Source organism: Rhinichthys klamathensis, unplaced genomic scaffold (assembly GCF_029890125.1).
Source record: "Rhinichthys klamathensis goyatoka isolate OS25496 unplaced genomic scaffold, OSU_Roscu_1.1 h1tg000014l_1, whole genome shotgun sequence".
In the NCBI taxonomy this organism is placed as follows: Eukaryota; Metazoa; Chordata; class Actinopteri; order Cypriniformes; family Leuciscidae; genus Rhinichthys; species Rhinichthys klamathensis.
In genome coordinates this window covers 2,900,793-2,919,384 of record NW_026606566.1, presented here as the reverse complement: position 1 = coordinate 2,919,384, position 18,592 = coordinate 2,900,793, and the positions used below count along the sequence as shown (strand labels likewise).

At 40.5% G+C, this 18,592-nt stretch overlaps 1 protein-coding gene across 1 annotated transcript; it reads left to right on the top strand.

Annotated features, from left to right (window-relative positions):
• Nucleotides 1-14,586: 14,586 nt before the first annotated feature.
• foxl2a (forkhead box L2a) lies at nt 14,587-18,592 on the top strand. The gene is made up of 2 exons (XM_056271181.1): nt 14,587-14,696; nt 17,554-18,592. Exon 2 carries the CDS (start codon nt 17,567-17,569, stop codon nt 18,476-18,478), a length of 912 nt encoding a protein of 303 aa, XP_056127156.1. The 5' UTR covers nt 14,587-14,696; nt 17,554-17,566; the 3' UTR covers nt 18,479-18,592.

Genomic DNA, 18,592 nt, shown 5'->3' with positions numbered 1-18,592 from the left:
CAATCTGATAGAGAGAAAGGGAGAGCATGCTTTCACACAGACTCGAAATTCTTTATCATCATTTTTTTTAATTCAGCAGAATTTGATCCGACATGACTAAACCTGTGGGTGGTGTGGCGTACTTTATTCTGCTGGGTAAGATGCTTCTACTGACACACATTTGCTCTAAAAAAAAAAACCCAGCTAACCGTAAGTTTGCAGAGATAAAAATGTGATGCATTCATTTTCAGAATAAAGAACTGGTTAATAGTTTTCAATTCAATTATAGAAACGATTATTGACAGCTCGAGATACACATCGTTGGGGAGAGCTAACCACACACATTTTGTCTTGCTACGCTCAGCAGAAAAAAGAAAACATGCTGAATTCTAACCTTCTGTTCGTGTGTTGGAAACGGTGAGAGGTGAATATTACGGGCATAGGTTATTGTAGAAGAGAAAGGTCTTCCTGCACAGAGGCATGGGAAGGTGAACAGGAAAGAGCTTGGCAGAACAGGAAGTGTAAGCACCTGCATCTGATTTGAGGCTGTCAGTTTCTGACTCCATCTCTCCAGACCCATGTCTATTCTTCAATGAAGCGCAACTGCATTTTCGTTTCAGCAATGTGTGTGGGAAAACATGACAGACAGCTTATTGTGTATCAGTTTGCAATGTGTCTTAGAAAAACGATGACAAGCATCATAAAGAGATCCTAAATCCAACCATTTTGGGCTTCAGGAAGACTGACTTGATGTTATATATATTCAAAACAAGAACCCTCTGACACTGAAGCCTCTGTGCCGTAGTGCAAATGCTCCTGTGAATATTTCGGTTCAAGTCCAGCCTGCATCATGTCACCTTTACTCTAACCCATCATCCTAATCATTTCCATACTGCATACATGCAACACAAACGTTTAAAAAGGTAGCACTCATTTAGTACTCGTGCATTTAATTGATCCCAGCTTGAAATATTTGAGTAAACTAATTAATTAAAATGATCATGTAATCTCAATTTAAATATTTTAGAAGTGTAAACTTGGCTAGCTTTAACTAGCTAATTCAATAAGTGCTAACTTGCTAACTGGTAACACAATTCCTCGATAGTATTGGCAAAGCATAGCTCATACTGCATGAGTACAGCAACATGAAACATTTAACTTATATCTGTTCTCTGACTAAGCTCATGCGCCACTCGTCACCATGATGGTGACCCTAACCAACATAACAGATACTCTTCTAATCTAGCATAACAAAACATTTAACTAAATCTCCAACTTAACATTATAAAAACATTATACAGTAGCATTTACTCTCCCTTTCGAGTGTAGGCAAAGCATGCTGGGAAATAGAAATCCCAGACCAGTTTCAGTTAAATTTAAGTTTGTCTGAATTAAAAAAAACAAGTTCATCAAACTCAAAACAAGGAAACAATTCAGATGACTTAAAATGTGTCAGTTTTATGAACTCAAAAGAAAGTGAAAGTTCAAAATACGGTAACACTTTATTTTGATGGTCCCCCAACAGATATAAGTAACTTGGCAACTACAAGTCAGATTATTCTAACCCGAACCCCTAACACCTAACCATAACCTAACTGTCTACTAACAGTCTACTAATACTCTACTAATTCTCTAATGAGAGACATGTAGTTACAAAGTTACTTATTAGTTAGTAGAATGTCTGAAGTGGACTATTGTTGACTATGATTGAACTACTTTGTTTAATTTAAGTTGGATCTACTCAAACCAATTAATTATTTTGAGCGTTAGGGTTTATCCTGAAAATAATACAGTAATTTTGGCATTTTAAATAAGTTTTATGTAAAAATGTCTTAACATTTCACACCACATCGTGGCACAGTGTGCTCTATACTGCACATTTAGGAAGTGAGTTGGTAATACAGGTATTCTTTGAATTCAGAAAATGTAATGGATTATTTCAGTAACAGTGTATTTTAGCTTTTCAAACAGCAATAGAATTTATATAGAATGTTTTTATTTTTTATTATTACTATTGACTTCATTAACATGTGTACCAATAATGTTATTTTATCCAAAAAATCAGAGCAAGTTTAAATCGCAGTAAGATGTTTACATGACACAAGCAAACCTCTTCACTCCCAATTACATTTTCATTATTCTGATTATTCACTAAGAATTATGGTTATTTTTACCACCATTATTCACAGACCCCATGCAGAGCACAAACGATGAAATCACATACATTACTGGCCATTGTTTGTATTGATGTCAAATGCACATTTCTATGGATGTATTGGATTTTTTCTTTCAGTGACACGCCTAAAATGTCTTTATTTCAGTGATGTGCAATGTTGTCAACCTAAGCTTTCTTCAGCACCCCAAAAATGTGCCGCTATGTTCATGAAGCTGCGCATGACGACGACACCAGTGTACGCCATGCGATTAAAGTGGATCAGATGCGATTAAAGTGTTATTGCACTTAATATCTGCATATGCCGCATATTGTATTCCACTTATGGTATACGATTATGAGCTTAATCACATCAATTTGATCAAAGTTTTGCGTTTACGTGTGGTAAAGTTTAATAGCAATAGGCATATTGCCTAAATCTCATTATAATCACATCATGAATGTGCAAGTAAACATATCAGTTACTGACCTGTCATTAAAAATGGAATAAACAGTTTGTAATGATTTCAAGAGTGATTGTGTGTTGTTTGGGGATGACGATGAAGATGAGGATGGGATCAGACCATATATCAGAGAATGTGACATCACATTTCACATGAATGATGAGATGACAATGCTCTTGACTGTAATGCTGAAGCCTTCTGTAATGAGCCTGGCTTTCGTGCCACAGTTTCAGGCTCTCTGATAGGCTTTTCCTGCTGGGCAGGGGTGCTGACTGACGGCCGTCGGCTTGACTGACCCCCGCCTGCTTTAATCAGCTTTGGTTCCGAAATCTAAAAGGTTTTAAAAAAGCCTCTAAGGATTGTCCCAAAAACAAACACAGAACAACACTTCCCTTAGGAAAGGGCTCACAGCGTGTGGCTTTGAAGTGAACACCCAAACACACAAGCCTCTATAGGCACTTTCTGAGGGAGCTGAACGCTAATAAAGCAGAAAGAAAACACAGGCTGTGTGCTGGGTGTATGCATGCGTGTGTGTGTGTGTGTTTGTTAAGAGAGAAAAGGAAAGAGAAAGAAGGTAATTGACCTCAAAGACACACCCTGTTGCACATTTACACTGCTGAACTCTACAAGTGTATGAGGAAATAAACTGAGAAAGAAAAAAGAAAAGAGCTGTAACGTTCAAGAAATAGTTCACCCATAAAGGAGATGTTCAGCAAAATGTCCAAGCTGCTCTATAATGAAAGTAGCACAAAGCTATTGTATGTCTTCAGAACGCCTTAAACAATGTGGATTTACTTTTAAACTGTAACATATTTAGATATAAAGTTGAGCTTGTGCAGGACGCATCAGCCAATGTGTTATTATAGGAAATAAACATTTGCTAATTTAGTTGTTATAGCACAAAATGTCAAATATTAAAGTCCCCCTGTGGTGAAAATCCAGCTTTTAATGTTGTTTATATGTCTATGTGGTTTTATTAATATGCTTTAAGACAAACCATGTGTAAATTCATAAGTCGACATCATTGCTGAGTATTTTCTGCTTAAAACTGCAGTGAACCAAAGACAGTCTCAAAAACACGGTTTGAAATCGCTGGTGTTTCTGACGTCACAAACGACCTTGTAACCAATCAGATCAACGTGTGATCGTCAACCAGTGGATCTCTGAGCTGAGTGAGTGAGTGGAGGCGGGGCTCATTTGCATATTCATAGAACCGCGCATACTAAATGAGGCAAGGGTGTCGAGTTTCAAGATATATTCAAGGGATTCAAGATATTTTTAATGCATGACAAATTTTACAGAATGCATAAATTCCTTTTGATATAATTCTTATAAATGTTTAGATATTTAATATTTATAATATTTAGAAAGTGTCATTAATGTATATACTAAATCAGCTATTCTATTTAAAATTTTATTTTGAGTATTTCGTGCCACAAAAAAAAAAAAAACATCTTCCCTCATGTTACCCTAAATATCTAATAAATATCCCACATAATTCCTCAGTTCATCTTGTAGGAGTTATTGCCATTCATTTTTATAATCATTTCAACCAGCAATTCAACAGGGAAATAATAACTGGCTTAATTTCAAACGTAATTATTAATGCTCCTGGTTAGACTTGTTCTGCCAATGACTTTCCTTGTCTGATTTAGCATGTATGGATGTAACACCTCAGCCCATGACAGTTCATCCCTCCATCAGAGGGAACGTCACCTGAGTTTTAGTTCACTTCCTGTTTGTAGCTCTATGCGCCGTGTGCTTCACTGAACACATTGTCGCTCAATTGCCGGTTTATCTGCCTTACCAACCGCTGTCTTTTGCCATTGTCTGTCGCTAGTGTATTGAGCCTTTTGCCTGTTTGTTGGATTTACCCTTTTCGATATTGATTTTTTTGTGTGTGCTGTCGGCCTGCTGTTACGGCCCTGTCTTCTACTTCCTGCTGGGTATGAGCTCAGAATGTGATTGGCTAGAGAATTGGTTAATTAACAGGTGGGGAGTGTAAAAGTTTACAGTAATCTGCTCATCCGTACTTCCTCTGGTGGGAAGTAGTCCTCTGTAAGTCTTTTGCTCCAACTGGTTTTCTTTTAGTTTGTTTATTATTTTTCAACATTCATCACCCCATTGGATTATTATTTTCTCGTTATTGTTTAAATCACTAGACGTGGGGTAATACTTCTGTAATAGATCGTTTTCTACTTAAATAAATCTTGAGATTCAAACAACTCATTGTGTGATCGTCTTTATGAGACTGTCAGGAACGGACTGGCCGTGACTTAAACTGAGTGGCTCATCCGTGAATCTCTGAGGCAGGAGTGTCGTGAGTGTGTGATTATTTTTGCGAATGGTCAACTTTATGAATGGGATAACTCCAGTTAGGCAAAGTCTATGCAGCTGGGTTGTGTTTTGGACCTTGTCTGGACTGTAGACTATTTGGACTATAGACTATATATAACAGACTATTTGGTCTATTGCCTGTCGTCTTGGACGGTTTGACTTTGACTGTCTTTGACAATAAAGAACCTCTGCAACATGGATTCATTACAATGAGTCCTAAATAAACACCATTGTCGTAACAATTATTTGCTATGAAATTGCAAGCATGATGATATATGCCAAATATATCAAATAAATATGTGCCAAATAAATATTCCCCTGTTTGGTTTAATCCGGACTTTTTTAGGTTTTGTTTGGTAAAATGAGTTAGTTGAATGAGTTAACATGAACTACCAGTGAACAAAACCTCTACAATTTTAAATAATCTTAATTAATGTTAATTTCAACATTTACAAATATGTTTTTAAATCAAAAGTTGCATCTGTTAACATTAGTTAATGCACTGTAAACTATCAAGCAATAATAAATGCCTCATTGTTAGTTTGTGTTAGATAATGCATTAATGAACCCAAATTTAAAGTATGACCAGTTTATAAACTGTTTTACAGGTGGAGACAAAAGTTCTGTGTTATACATTTTATTCTTCTGTATTATATTTTGAGACGTCATCATTCTTTTTGGGTATCTATTTTTAATAACAAAATTTAATTTAGTCCTCAAATTAGGTAGCCTATAATCCATATATTATCCATTTAACTTTTCAAAATGGGATTAGATGGTTCATTACAGAAGTTTATAAGTATATAAATGTACTCCTGCCTAGTTTTCTGCAAGTCACCTACAGACAGATTTGGGCAAAGTTACTTTTAAAAGTCATCAGAACGTGTGTGGAAAGGCACTCCGAGGGCCACTGTCCTGCAGAGTAGCTTCAACCAGCTCTGGAAGTTCCTCTCTTGAGTAGGTAGGTACATATTTTGAATAAGAAATTATTTTGCTAGCACTAAACAAGTACCTTCTACATAGTATAAATGTGTGTAATATGAATGTAATCCGGACGTACTACATTCCATCCGCCATGTTGTGATCATCATGTGACCCACCAGTCGCTTCACTGCCATTCACAGATCCTCTCCCGTGGCCTCTGGGACAGGCAAGTGTCCATCGTATGCACACTCCAGAATCTCACCCTGGAAGTAGTTGGTCATCCAGGAACTTTTTGTCAACTCTTTATAAGTAGTGAGCATTGTTTTTCGCCTACTTCAGTATATAGTAGGAAAGTATGTGATTTGGGTTGCAGCCCTTGATTGGCTGGTTCAGGTGTTTAACTGGAGCTCAAATCTTCCAGTTTGACACCCATGCATTACAATATTGTGCTACTCCTTTAAAAAGTAAATTATTGCATTACTTAGTAACTTTTTATGAAAAGTAATGTGTTACGTAACTGTTTTTTGTTTTGTTTTTCGCCTGGGATGGGCTTGCTTATTTTTTATTTTTTTTATTTTTTTATTACAACATTTTTATTTCTATTTTTAACAAAATGTAAAGGCCCTTTCACACCAAAAGTGAAATGAATAAGCCTCAGGCTGAAGGAAATGCAAATTCACGCCACTACAGTTCAAACAAACCTTCACAGGTCTCTTCAGCAATACAAAATGAAAACACAAATGTGATTGTCACAGGTCGGGAGGGCCGACCGGGTCTACACCCTCCCTTTAGAATGAGTACCACTGAGGAGCGGACCAGAAACCAAGCAGACAAAGGAGAGTAAAACTTAGACAGATTTTATTGACTTTAAATAATTTGTAATCCTAATTAAAAAGCTTCTTCTTCCTCCTCTGTATCCAGTCGCTGCAGGGGACGTCGACGGGACCACAGGTGAGTACTCGATACAGTCAGCCCTTCTCGGGCTCTTCGGATGCCCAAGGCTCTCGGCTGTGGAGGGGACGTGGACTGGACAGCAGGCGAGGACTCTCAACACGGTTGACCCTTCTCAGGCTCTCAGTGCCAAAGGCGTACTCCCAATACGGATTGACTCTTTTCAGTCTCTCAGTGCCAAAGGCGTACTCTCAATACGGTTGACTCTTTCCAGCCTCTCAGTAGAATTGACTCTTCTCGATCTCTCAGGTGCAGAAGGTTTACGGCTGTGAAGAGACCCTCGCCTGGACAGCCAGTGAGTGCTCCAAGGACTCAGGTGCAGAAAGCTTACGACTGTGAAGGGGGCGTCGACTAGACAGCAAGTGAGTAATTCGAGTACGGTTGGTTCTTCCCAGTATAGCAGGTGCGGAGGGCTCAGACTTCGCATTCGCTCAATCTCTTCCTCAGAAACCTCCAGACTGTAACACAAGACAAGGGCGATGAACACGTGACAGGATTCTTTACATCATGCGTGCAGCACTTCACCTCAACCACACTCGGTGGGACACAGCAGTTACACACGTCACTCTCATCCACCCCGTGAAATTTAGGGCCACGGCCCACCTCCTCCTTCTGAACAGTGGGGGCAATAAGACGGAAGAAATTTAGCGACATCATTCATGCATCACAACAGCTGTCTTCTCATTCCGGTGTCTAGTCTCCTTTTCCTGTATCACTTCTCTTCATATCTAATGTCTTGATGTATAAATCACATACAATACAGCCAGTAGAAGGTTTGTACTTATCTTCACGCAGGTAAGGGGACTTGATACTTTCGAGATGACTTCTCCTTTGCCTCTCCGTTCCACAGCACCCAGTTTATTCGTAGCGGATTCCTTTCCGCGGGTCGATCTCACCAGCCGGCTTGTCCCACAGAAACTCTCAGCCCACCTCGTCGCGGGAAGCGCGCTGCTGCGCTCGCGGTCCCCGCCTGCTCACACCATGCTGCTGCCCCGTGCTGCTCTACCGTTTTTCTTTGTCTCCCAAAGCTTTGTTTTTATCCGTTTCAAAAAGCTGTGTGTCCCAATCATCAAAAACCCCCTTGATGCGCCGCACCTGCTGTCACTTTGTCATCAGCGGCTGCTGTTGCCATGGTAGCGATGCATACAAGGCTGGCTGGGTGTTCAGTTGAAAACACTCCGGGTGAAAACATCCCTCCGTGGACTATTTAGTTCCGCCTCTATTTCGTCACCTTGTGACATGATGTTTATCTTAAGTAATTTTTGCTCATTAGGTTAAATTGGACCATTGAAGGACCTTCACCTCGACTCGGGCCTTCACCTGCCTTCACCTGGACTCGGACCTTCACCTGGACTCGGACCTGGACTCGGACCTTTACCTGGACTCGGACTCTCACCTGGACTCCTTCACCTGGACTCAGACCTTCACCTGGACTCAGGCCTTCACCTGGACTCGGACCTTCACCTGGACTCGGACTCTCACCTGGACTCCTTCACCTGGACTCGGACCTTCACCTGGACTCAGACCTTCACCTGGACTCGGACCTTCACCTGGACTCCTTCACCTGGATTCGGGCCCTTCACCTGGACTCCTTCACCTGGACTCGGGCCTTCACCTGGACTCGGACCTTCACCTGGACTCGGACCTTCACCTGGACTCGGACCTTCACCTGGACTCAGACCTTCACCTGAACTCGGACCTTCACCTGGACTCAGACCTTCACCTGGACTCAGACCTTCACCTGAACTCGGACCTTCACCTGGACTCGGACCTTCACCTGGACTCAGACCTTCACCTCCCTGGACTCGGACCTTCACCTGGACTCGGACCTTCACCTGGACTCCTTCACCTGGACTCAGACCTTCACCTGGACTCCTTCACCTGGACTCCTTCACCTGGACTCGGACCTTCACCTGGACTCAGACCTTCACCTGGACTCAGACCTTCACCTGGACTCAGACCTTCACCTGAACTCGGACCTTCACCTGGACTCGGACCTTCACCTGGACTCAGACCTTCACCTGGACTCGGACCTTCACCTGGACTCGGACCTTCACCTGGACTCCTTCACCTGGACTCAGACCTTCACCTGGACACCTTCACCTGGACTCGGACCTTCACCTGGACTCAGGCCTTCAGCTGGACTCCTTCACCTGGACTCAGGCCTTCACCTGGACTCGGACCTTCACCTGGACTCGGACCTTCACCTGGACTCAGGCCTTCACCTGGACTCGGACCTTCACCTGGACTCGGATCTTCACCTGGACTCGGACCTTCACCTGGACTCAGACCTTCACCTGGACTCGGACCTTCACCTGGCCTGGGACCTTCACCTGGACTCCTTCACATGGACTCGGACCTTCACCTAGACTCCTTCACCTGGACTCGGACCTTCACCTGGACTCAGGCGTTCACCTGGACTCCTTCACCTGGACTCAGACCTTCACCTGGACTCCTTCACCTGGACTCAGACCTTCACCTGGACTCAGACCTTCACCTGGACTCCTTCACCTGGACTCAGACCTTCACCTGGACTCAGACCTTCACCTGGACTCGGACCTTCACCTGGACTCAGGCGTTCACCTGGACTCCTTCACCTGGACTCAGACCTTCACCTGGACTCCTTCACCTGGACTCGGACCTTCACCTGGACTCAGGCCTTTACCTGACTCCTTCACCTGGACTCAGACCTTCACCTGGACTCCTTCACCTGGACTCGGACCTTCACCTAGACTCAGGCGTTCACCTAGGCTCTTTCACCTGGACTCAAGCCTTCAGTATACTGCGTATACTAAACTGTGAAGCAATTTACAAAACGGTTTACACTTACAAAGTGTTGTCCTACTGTTAGTTTTGCTGCTTCTATTGTTCTCCTCATTTGTAAGTCGCTTCGGATAAAAGCGTCTGCTAAATGAATAAATGTAAGTGTAAACATTTAAGGTTACACTTTATTTTAAGGTGTCGTTGTTACAGTGTAATTATATATTTAAGTACTGAGTAATATTAAGCAACTACATACTTACTATTGGGTTAGGGTAGGATTATGATTTGGTTGAGGGTTAGTTGCATGTAATTATGCATAATTTACTGTTATTACTACGGTAAGTACATGTAATATATGCAACAAGGACACTGTAAAATAAAGTGTTACCACATTTAATTATTGCAGGTTTGCGTATTATTCTGAGTTTATATGTCACTGTTTTTATTCATTTTGAGGAATACTGAATGTGTTTTTGTGCAGTAACTTGAGTAAATGCATATTCACATTAGTCTAGAACTACAATAACAATCATGTTCACACACACAACGCCTCTGCACTTACTCACAATTTCTCTAAACATGGGGACAGGTGTCAGTCAATAAATGGGAAACAAAGTAACATGCGTTACTTATTTGAAAAAGTGATATTTTGTGGTAAATTTAAAAGTAATGCCTTACTTTAGTAAATTTACACAAGTAATCAATAGTGCTCGCACACTTTTTCAGCAGTTTTGGCTCCGTTCACGTACCGTCAAAACCCTACGCACAAGCTATCCATAATGTCAGAGGGAAGTGATAGGTGGATAACACTGATGTAGAAGCTCCTAACCCTGGTTCTAGGCTTGACATAAACCTGTCCCTCAAATCAGGAACATGTTGCACTTGGTGAAATCAGGTTCTTCGGTTCGCAAATCATTTTCTCGTTCACCTTTCCCATAGGGAAGTCTTCGTTTAAGTTATAAGCCATGAACTAAAACAACCAGCTATGTGGTGAATAACAACATTTCAAACTTTTATTTGAAGTAACAACAACAAAATAACGTGAAAAACTTTTAATTTATTTTTAATTTTCTTTACTTTTCTATCAAACTGACAGAAGCTTAATTAATTAATAGCTAAATAAAAAATCTTGAAAATGGAACTGCTGTTTGAATTATTTAATTAGGAAGTGATAGGGCAGTAATGGGCTGGGCCCAGATGTCATCTTTATATCTATAGGACCCTCATCATCTTCATCCTCATCATCATCTGCAGAGAGCCAAAGCCTGATCCGGCAAACTCACGAGCCAGGCAGGATTACCCCACTGCAGTGAAACTTTAGCCCCGTTTCAAAGAGACTGGCAGGGATTAGACAATTACCCGTTAATGCTCTCGTCTGCCAAGAGTCCACAGCAAACAGTGCTCATCTGGGCCCGATTACACATATAAACACTCACACAAACACTCTTAAAGTATCACTCTACAAGAGAAACAGCCCACACTTGCTTCACATACTCACACATACTGCATTCGGTCATTTTAATTTACAAACACTGAAGACACAGATCGAGATATCCATGTCATGGAGGTCGTCCAGTCTATGTGTTCATGATGTCCGCTTGAACCTCCAAACGCTTCTCTGAAGTTATAGTGGATGGGGAGATATCTCGGGAATATAACTGGACTTATGCTTCACACTAAAACTATGACCTGGTGTATGTATTTCTTCTGTTATTAACAATACAGAAGTCCATGTTATTTCATGGTGTTTGCTGTTACTCTAAAAGACTGTTGTTCAACTTTTTCTATCATTATTATCATTTTTAGTTATTATTATTATTAGTCAAAATTCCTTAGTCTTACCCAGAACTAACATTTCTGATTGCCTATTGCTCTAGCAATTATAAGGAATTTATGTTTTCAGCCTCCAAATCTCTCTTCAACAGTGTTTGAAAGTATGTAGTAACTTTGAATCTTGCTTTAAACGGCCTTACAACCTTCAATATTTCCTACATAACCTGCAAAGCTCAAGGCTGTCAAACAGTGTGTTTTCCTTCTCTAGTTAATATTAGCCTTATGCAAAAACAATATAAGTCCGCCCTAGTTAAATGAACAGCACAGTATATTTGGAGGCTTTATAAGTGAAAGCGGGACATGAAAGCAGAGAGATGAACGGATGAATGATGGTCTGGAACGAATGATTGAGGGATGTGGTGAATAACAGGAGTGAGGTGATGTGTCTGAGGCAGGTTTGAGTCCTTTTCCCTGCGGATTCGAAGACGTCCTGTTTTACTTTTCCTTTCCTGCAGGAAGCTACTCCACACTGTGTGCAAAGACCTCACACACACACACACACACACACACACACACCATTTCAATCACATGTGCAAATAAATAAGAGCACTCATAACCAGATGCACAGCACACTTACACAAATACATTTTTCTCACAACATGCTTGAATGAATCAATGTTCTTTGTCGCACGGTTCATCTTCAAGCAATCGAGTGTTTGATTGCTCGGAACTTTCATTCTGTATTAAAAGTTTGTCAGTTTTTTCAAACCTATACTTTGCTACAATGATTTCCGAGACCCTTTAAGCAGAGAGAAAGCTACGTGAATTGAGGAGGATGAATGTGTGCTGAGTGTAAGAGAGATGAGGAGATGAGGTGTCATGGCTGCATGGACGTCTCTTGTTGTCGTGGAGACGTGATGCGATAAGATCTCCCATGATTCATAGCCACCCACATGTAGTCTTTTGTACGTGGGACAGTGGTTGCCTGGCGACTGCTGATCATGGGGGTGTCGGGTGGAGACGCCTTCCTCACCTGAGTTACACCTGCACAGTTTTGCTCCATTAACTTTGAGGATTTAAACATGTCGACTGTCACTTTCTCTTCATGCGTGTAAATGCATCTGTGTGTTACTAACTATATCCGTGTTAGTGCAGTGTTATGAAGTGTGTATCAGAAAATATAGTAAATATAAGATAATGTGATAATATAGTAAGTTTCTGATTATTTTATTTGAATATGCACCATTGCACTTGGTTTAAAGCAAGAGAAATAGGGCCATGTTTATATAGGAGTATTTCCACTGCCTTTACTCTGAATTGTCAAATTAATAGAGAAGACTTTCAACTTCATTCAACGTTTCAATGTCTGTACAACATATAGTCTAATTCCACAATAACAAGCATAAATAAGCATTTAATTTTGAATGTTTGTAGACTGCAAATGATCAATACAATGAGATATACTGAAGGACGGACACACACACACACACAGAGAGAGAGAGAGAGTGTGTGTGTGTGTGTGTGTGTGTGTGTGTTCCTTTGATGATGTCCACCTGTCACAGTAGGAGCAGGAGAACATCCCTCCGTCTTAATCCCTCTTTCCGTTCCTCCATTTTCTCCTCTCTGCATGCACTTTTCCCTCCCTGTTTCCTCCCCTGGAAATGATGTTTGATCATTGATCTTATTTGAAGGAAAAGCTAGTAAATATTAAATTAGTTTAGCTTTCTACTTTATGTAACACTTCAGCTGAACTCATTTTGATAGGAAAATAATACACTAATTAAAATAAATATTAAACCTACGTTTATTAATTTGAAACATTGTGTTTACATGCACAAAAAAAAAAAAAAACATTATTATAAGTGTCATGATGCATTAACCAGATTTTCACAACCGGATTAAGCAATGCATTTATCAGACTATTGGTGTAATGATGGCACAGATACTGAGGAATCCATTTGCAGCTTTAATGAGAATGGTCAAACAGGCAGGGTAATCGACAGCAGACAGAAGCAGCGAAGGTAACACAGAGAAGGTCGAGGTCACAGGCAATAGTCAAGGCAGGCAGAAGTATACAAATCCAAAGGGCAATCCGGGTCGAGACAGGCAGAGAACAGTCAGAGGTCGGGGTACACAATCCAAGATCAGAACACAGAATGGCAAACTCAGAAATAAACGCTTGTTATTGAAAGACAGGGCAATACAATACTTCGCAGAGAAGTGGTGTGTGGAAGTGGCTTTTATGTGTGTGTAAATGACATGCAGGTGTGTGTGCAATCAGTATGGTGCAGGTGTGTCGCGTAATCAGTCCCAGGTAAGCGGCATGATGGGAAGTGAAGTTTCTAAGGATGGTTAATATTCCGGGGAAGGATCCCTCCGGTGGCGAAGAGGGAGTGGAGCGGAAGCCTGTTCCGTTACAATTGGGTTAGAGACTTATTTTTACAACCATTAGAAGGAACATATATAATGAACTAAATTAATATTTTTTTTACAACAAAAATTAACCATCACTGAACTTACTTAAGTTGGACTATGGCGCTATGTTCTTATAGATCTGCTGTAGCAGAAACAAACTCTGTTGCATTATTTTCCTGTTATCACTGTAAAGCTGCTTTGAAACAATCTGTATTGTAAAAGCACTGTATAAATAAAGGTGACTTGACTTGAGTCCTTCCTTACGCTCACTTTACACTTGTGTTATTGTACTTGTTTATTTGCTAAAACACATCATAATTAATGGCAAGCGTGAGCATCTACAGTATGTCTTAGTTTATTCAGATTTATTTAAGCATTACTGACATGTCTTTACTTTAAAGCAGAATGGACCTTGATGATAAGGTCAAAGCACTGACTGTGATTGATAATGAACTGAAAGCACTGGTGAAGTGATGATGTAACTTTATGATCTGCATTTGATAATGGCACTGATGATGTGACAGGATTAACAACAGTTTATCGCAGGAAAAACATGTACTCACTATTTAAAAATCATATTTGCTGTTTTGCTCAGGTGTCTGTCTGTGAGGGTTTTGTTTATAGGCGTAATTGTTGAGTTAGGCGATATCACTAACCTGTGTGTGTCTGTGTGTGTGTGTGTGTGGATCTCAGAAAGTGCAGTACTTTTTGTCTTTCAAAGTATATTAAGCACGCATTACAAACTTATGCATACATTTATCCTCTTTCTCCTTCTCCTCCCTCTTCCTTCCTTCCCCCTCCACACACACACACACACACACACACACACACACACACACACTCGCTGTTCTTCTCCTCGGTGAGCCTGGCAAACCATGGATCGTGTTCACACCTGAAAGTGCATTTATAGGCTACTCGTGTTGGGGTTGACAAACCTGGTGAGTTTTTAGGAATATTGTGTTTTTTTTTTTTTTTTTAAGTAAAACATGTTTGTTCTCTTGGTGGAAAATATGTGATTTGTTCATTATTTTCGTAGATATTTTATTAAACAAAATCGTTGTTTGGCTTATTAAGGTTAAAATTAGTAAAGGTTCAAAATAAATTTGGTTTACGGTAAAACGATTATACTCCTAAAATGTCGTGACAGGATTTTTTTAAGACCAATTGCTTTGTTCTGAAACTTTCACAGTTGTTTATAAAAAAATAAATAAAAATCAGCACATCACGGACGAGAATATAGATTTGAATATAATTCGCATAGACTTGTGATGACGGTTTTTTGTTCAAAGTATAACATATGCTAGAGACAAGCTTGATATTTTTATTATTAAAGAACATTGGTAATTGTTGCATAATATACAGGCTGCCTGTGACGCTAACAGCGATGACTAATGAGTTCAACTCATTTCCACAACCATAATAACTTAGGCTACAAGATTTTCTCATTAATGTCCTCAGAAGATAAATAGCCATAACACGTTTTACTTTAACAATTTTGTTATGGAGTTATTTAATGTGTGTGCAAATTTTAGCAGAATTAATAATTTATTTTATTTGGGTAGTGAATGTGTATGTCGAAGGCTTCGGCAATGTCGAAGGAAGACTCAATATTATAACATTTAACTTTAAAAAAAAATTTAACACCATGGGAAATTGAATCATGCTATTATAGCTATGTATTTTATCTCATTTATATTTTAAGGGTGCTTGTATATGTAGCCTATATATATATATATATATATATATATATATATATATATATATATATATATATATATATATATATATATATATATATATATATATATATATATTTAAACTATGTTGTTGTACTGTAGTCTATGCTACTTGAGATCTTAATTTACCTCGTGGCCTTTTAACAAACCAGCACATGCCCTGCTCGTTATGAAACTACAGCTTCAGAGCATCTCAGGTCAAACAGTGCTGAAGAAAGGTCATAATAATCCAAAAGTATATATCCTTTACGAAAAAATAAATAATAACCATAACAATAATAAATCCATCAAATAAATTAAATACATAATAAGTGAAAAATTGAACTGTGGCTGATCTTCATGAAAATTATAAATGTCGGGTATCACTTGCTGCATGCACACACGAGGACAGTTCATCTAAATCTGAAGTTAAAACACTTGGTGTGTTGAATAGCTTATTGTAGGCAAGTGGCCAAGACGAATTAAAAACCTGGCAGCCACTGACCTGTGAAAAATCATAACCCATGTTTTCAAAACCACCATACAGATGCACACGGAAAATTACACCGACGCGACCGCACACAGTGAACTGTCGCCTATTATTATTTATATATTTTTTTTAGTTTTGTTGTGTCAAGTGTAAAAACTTTACGACCAAAACGTTTTGAGAAATTAATTACATTATTAATAAGTAGGCCTATGCTGTTATTAGCTATATTAGCCTAGTAGTAAAGTATGCATCTATAATTTTAACTCTTTTAAATATCCACGTGTAACCACCATTTTAATAACCACCATGTTTTATTCTCGATTATCGTGTGGGTATTTTGCCATAACCAGTTCATATGAATAAAGAGGGGGGAAATCCGTCTAATTTGCGTAATTAGCCTACGTAATTTCATAGGCTGATTTACTTACGGATATTGTTCGTGCTATAGGCCTATATTTAACTGTGCTTTTGGGAATAACGTGGTACTAACGTCATAGGTAGACTAGTGTATCTCAGGAAACCAGTCATGCACAAATTGTTTGGTGCTGGAAGATGCAAGTTCTGTCATTTTCGGCTACATTTTTTAGATAGGCTTATGCATTTAAATGCATATAGACAGAATTGTTAGCTGGATAATGGAGGTATAGGCTATATATTGTGGGGCCACATCCACCAAAACACAAATTAGTGATCAGTCGTATACTTTAATTGGTCCCATTAAATTAACAAACACTCAAAGTAGGCTAACTTACTAAAAATAGCCTATGCTTTAAATTGAATAGAACTATTCCCAGAAATTTGGGAATAACTCTGCACAAAATAGCTAAATAATGTAGGCTATGAGCCATATACAAGAGTCACATCATGACACTGGAGAAAAATCATAAAGATAAATGGCATCGATCCATTTAAAGGAAAATAACAGGAATATTGTAAATAATAAGTTAGTTCAAAAGAATGTGTAGCTAGCTACGTTACAGATATTGGTCGGTAATTATTAGCAGTGATGTAACAGAACTATAGTATTATAATAACCGTTTGTCCATATTGTGTGTTTATGGTATAGCCTATAATTCCTTTTCATGAAATCTCTATTTCTATTTGTATTTTAAGAATGGTTTGACTGGGCACGGCTCCTGCACCTGTTATGAACTAATTATGTCTTCCAAAACTGTGTCGGTTTCCAGTTGTTGCTTCCATTGGCGTGCTGAGAGACATAGTTCAGAATTTAGAGTATGAAGCAAAATAGATGAATCGCTTTCGAAGCATAGACTACGAATCAGGAAGCTTTATGCCCTACCGCATCAAATATGTGTGAATGTGAGAGAGTGTGTGAGGAAAAGAGAAGGCGGGCTTATACGGAGAAACCAAAGCACAATTTGCCCTCCTTCTCCAGGAGTATCTAGTTGAGGAGAAACTCTGAAGCGCGAGAGCTTTCTAACATTAAGCTGCACACATACACAAACAGAAAGAACGAAACATTTGTATAAAAAACTCTCTCTTCACAGGATAGTTTCGACTGTCATCGACAGAAGACTAGTTCGCATTGCTGAACTGTTTTTATTAGTCCACGGTTTTGTTTTGGTGCAGGTCTGCGCGCGCAATGATGGCCACCTTCCCTGGCCCGGAGGATAACGGCATGATCCTCATGGACACTACCTCGAGCTCAGCGGAGAAAGACCGGACAAAAGACGAACCTCCTCCGGAGAAGGGACCGGACAAATCCGACCCCACACAGAAACCCCCGTACTCCTATGTGGCGTTAATCGCGATGGCGATCCGCGAGAGCTCGGAAAAGCGTCTCACGCTGTCCGGTATCTACCAGTACATCATCAGTAAGTTTCCTTTCTACGAGAAGAACAAGAAAGGATGGCAGAACAGCATCCGACACAACCTGTCTCTCAACGAGTGCTTTATTAAGGTGCCTCGGGAGGGGGGTGGCGAGCGGAAGGGTAACTACTGGACCCTGGACCCGGCGTGCGAGGACATGTTCGAGAAGGGCAACTACCGGAGACGACGGCGCATGAAGAGACCGTTCCGGCCTCCACCGACTCACTTCCAGCCGGGCAAGTCTCTGTTCGGCGGAGACGGGTACGGTTACCTCTCCCCGCCCAAATACCTGCAGTCCGGGTTTATCAATAACTCATGGTCTCCCGCGCCTATGCCGTACACCTCCTGTCAGATGAGCGGCGGGAGCGTGAGTCCCGTTAACGTGAAAGGCTTGACCGCGCCGTCCTCGTACAACCCGTACTCGCGCGTGCAGAGCATAGGTCTCCCGGGCATGGTGAACTCTTACAACGGCATGAGCCACCATCATCACCACCACCACCACACGCTCCCTCACGCGCAGCAGCTGAGTCCCGCGACGGCGGCTCCTCCTCCGGTGTCCGGCGGGAACGGGACGGGTCTTCAGTTCGCCTGCGCGCGCCAGCCGGCGGAACTCTCCATGATGCACTGCTCCTACTGGGACCACGAGAGCAAACACTCCGCACTGCACGCGCGAATCGATATATAGCTCGGGCGTCGCGAGACCAAACACAGATCAATACTGTCCTCGCTAAAAGACTATAAAAACAAGGTCCAGCGATCTCAAAAAAACACATTTCGTAAATTGTGCGGGGTCTAGGGA

Bases quoted from the DNA above. Each gene is read 5' to 3' on its own strand.
- foxl2a (XM_056271181.1), top strand. From the start codon at position 17,567: ATGATGGCCACCTTCCCTGGCCCGGAGGATAACGGCATGATCCTCATG.